A 2,423-nucleotide genomic window follows, 5' to 3' on the forward strand; every position below is an offset into this window, starting at 1 on the left:
AAACATGGGATCATGAAATAAGTCCAAAAAATGAGTCCGCCCATGAATCCAGAACCAACCAGCTATGAAAAATGTGTTTGATTCGATCAATGGCTCATCACAAAACGAGTTCAACCGAGGCAAGCCCACTAGCGGTTCCACCTCTAATCACGGGTGTGGGCCAAAGGATGAACTTATCCACACATTAAAAGGCTCATATTTGACTCAACTAAAAAAATTACTAAAATTATGATTTTTAAACCTTCAATTTGTTTATCTTATCCATATTGCCAACAGAAACACACGTCGTTATAGGACTTTGCCATGCTAAATTACAATTTGCCCTAACGTGTCAGTTGAATTACTTCATGCAAACACTTGTAAGCCTCTCCTGCCATTGCCATTCGAGTCAACAATCTTTTCTCTTCTTTATAAACTCAAATCTGATCCGTCGCATACTGCACAAAATCTTAAGTTAGAAGAGCTAGTTGAATTGCTATTGAAAATATTCGACAGTGCAATGTTTGATTTTAGAGTTGCAAATTAAGAGAAAGAAATGGCCCAGAACAAGGACGAATACGGCAGAGAAATTCGTCAGACAGATGAATATGGCAATCCTATCCGCCAGACTGATGAATACGGTAGAGAAATTCTATATTTTCCATTTTTAAATAGGAAAATTTAAGTCATTTCTAGAAAATCTCAAATACTTTTCGAAGCAGATTTTTTTAGCCTTTGATGATACTTGCTTGTTAAAAAACCCAAAAAGGAAAAATAATTTTGAAAAAGCCATTTTTAAATGAGAAAACTTGATTGTATATAAAGGAGAGTGATATACAGTAAACCATAAAGATGGAAGATATTTGGAAGTCGGTTCTTGTTTTCTTTTACGCTACAAGCGTTACATCAATCTCCATTTACTCTCTGCCTCTAATGATTTTGGAACGTTGGACATTAATATATTATCATTCTAATGATATTGGAACGTTATACGTTAATATATTATCATTATATACTTCTGCCAGGAAAGGATTTATAGGAAGTGAAATATATTTTTTGACTGTCTTTGGCTAGTTGGAATCTATTTTTTGAACATTTCAATTTGGGTTCTGGTTTTTTTTGGATAATCTGATTGTTCTTGTACAGAGAGAGAATAGCAAAAAAAAATGGAGTTGGGGAAGAAATGTGAGTCAATTGTGAATAGAGCAAATGAAGGGTATGGGGTGGGACTGGTGAGGAGTACATCGTTTGAGAGGCAAAGGGTTGCTTTGTCACAGACAAAGAGACAGTGCTATGAATCTGTTCTTGAAGCCCTGCCTCAGCACGTTCTGGTTAGTACCCTTTTTCTGAGTCAGTTCTTTCAGTATTGTAGAAAATTATGCTTAAATGGGTAATTTTAAGTATATATAACTGTTTATGGTTGATTAGTAAAAGTATTATGGTTGTTAATGTAATAAGAATGTCTCGTTAAATTGTGTTCCTAAAATGGTGAGTATTTTTTATGCAGATTAGGATATTGTGTTTAGTCGAGCATGAGGATTTGAAGAGGTTGGTTTTAGTATCAAAATCAATAAGAGATGCAGTAAGATTTTATGGCCCTAAAGATTTTTATTTTAATTAATTTTTTTTCCCCTGGGGATTTACTTGAGTTTGAATATTAATTTGGGATTTTTGCTTGAATAAACAGACTCTGGACGTTGCGTATAGTACTCCAAGGAAGACCATTGGGTTCCAGAACGTGGAGGACATGCGTGAGTTCAATGACGTTAAGGATCCTAATGCTCCAAAGCAGTCTAGGGTTCCAAGGTGTCGGTTGAGTTCAAAGAAACTAGCTGCCATCTCAGTGGCCTTGTTCGCTTCTGGTAGCGAAGACAATTAGCCACGAAAAGATTTAATGGCAATGGAAACAGTGATATGAAATTGAGGGTTATGTATAGTATAGGCATGCAATGTTATAGTTGTTGCAGAAATAGTACATCACCCCTCTGTTTTGATAAAGATCTTCTGATTGATTTGAATGAATCTAATAACATATTCCTCTATAGCTTGGAAGTTCAAATGTCTTAATTTTGATATTGGACTATTCTTCGTGTTGATGCTGCACTAAATTATCAGTATCAGAATGTTTTCTTTGATTTGGGATGTAAAAAGAGTAAAAGAAAGTGAATTAGACGCCATTAAACATTATATTAACAAAGAAAAGAAAGTGGACTTTGCATTTTACTGTCCGCTAGAGTCTCGGATTACATACCCAAAATGCACTCAGAGTAGAATCTTACTGCGTTCTCTAGTGTTGCCAATGCAGCCATAATTCAAGCAGCAAGAATGTTGGCAGTGAGAGTCCCAAAAGGAATCCATTTTAATGATCCACCACGTCCATTAAAACGAGCTAAGAACCACCTGATCCAGATGCCAAGAAGTCCGACTATACAAGCCAAGGATAG

General features: G+C 35.7%; 1 protein-coding gene across 1 annotated transcript; it reads left to right on the forward strand.

The window, feature by feature from the left end:
- Nucleotides 1-339: 339 nt before the first annotated feature.
- Nucleotides 340-2,114, forward strand: LOC111368589 (F-box protein SKIP27-like). The gene is made up of 3 exons (XM_022989926.1): nt 340-1,310; nt 1,487-1,561; nt 1,667-2,114. Exons 1-3 carry the CDS (start codon nt 1,146-1,148, stop codon nt 1,856-1,858), a joined length of 432 nt encoding a protein of 143 aa, XP_022845694.1. The 5' UTR covers nt 340-1,145; the 3' UTR covers nt 1,859-2,114.
- Nucleotides 2,115-2,423: the final 309 nt, after the last annotated feature.

This window comes from Olea europaea, chromosome 19 (assembly GCF_002742605.1).
Source record: "Olea europaea var. sylvestris chromosome 19, O_europaea_v1, whole genome shotgun sequence".
NCBI classification, from domain to species: Eukaryota; Viridiplantae; Streptophyta; class Magnoliopsida; order Lamiales; family Oleaceae; genus Olea; species Olea europaea.

Coding starts and splice junctions, on each gene's coding strand:
- LOC111368589 (XM_022989926.1), top strand. CDS start 1,146: ATGGAGTTGGGGAAGAAATGTGAGTCAATTGTGAATAGAGCAAATGAA. Junction 1,311..1,486: donor CCCTGCCTCAGCACGTTCTG/GTTAGTACCCTT, acceptor TTTTTTATGCAG/ATTAGGATATTGTGTTTAGT. Junction 1,562..1,666: donor CAAAATCAATAAGAGATGCA/GTAAGATTTTAT, acceptor TTGAATAAACAG/ACTCTGGACGTTGCGTATAG.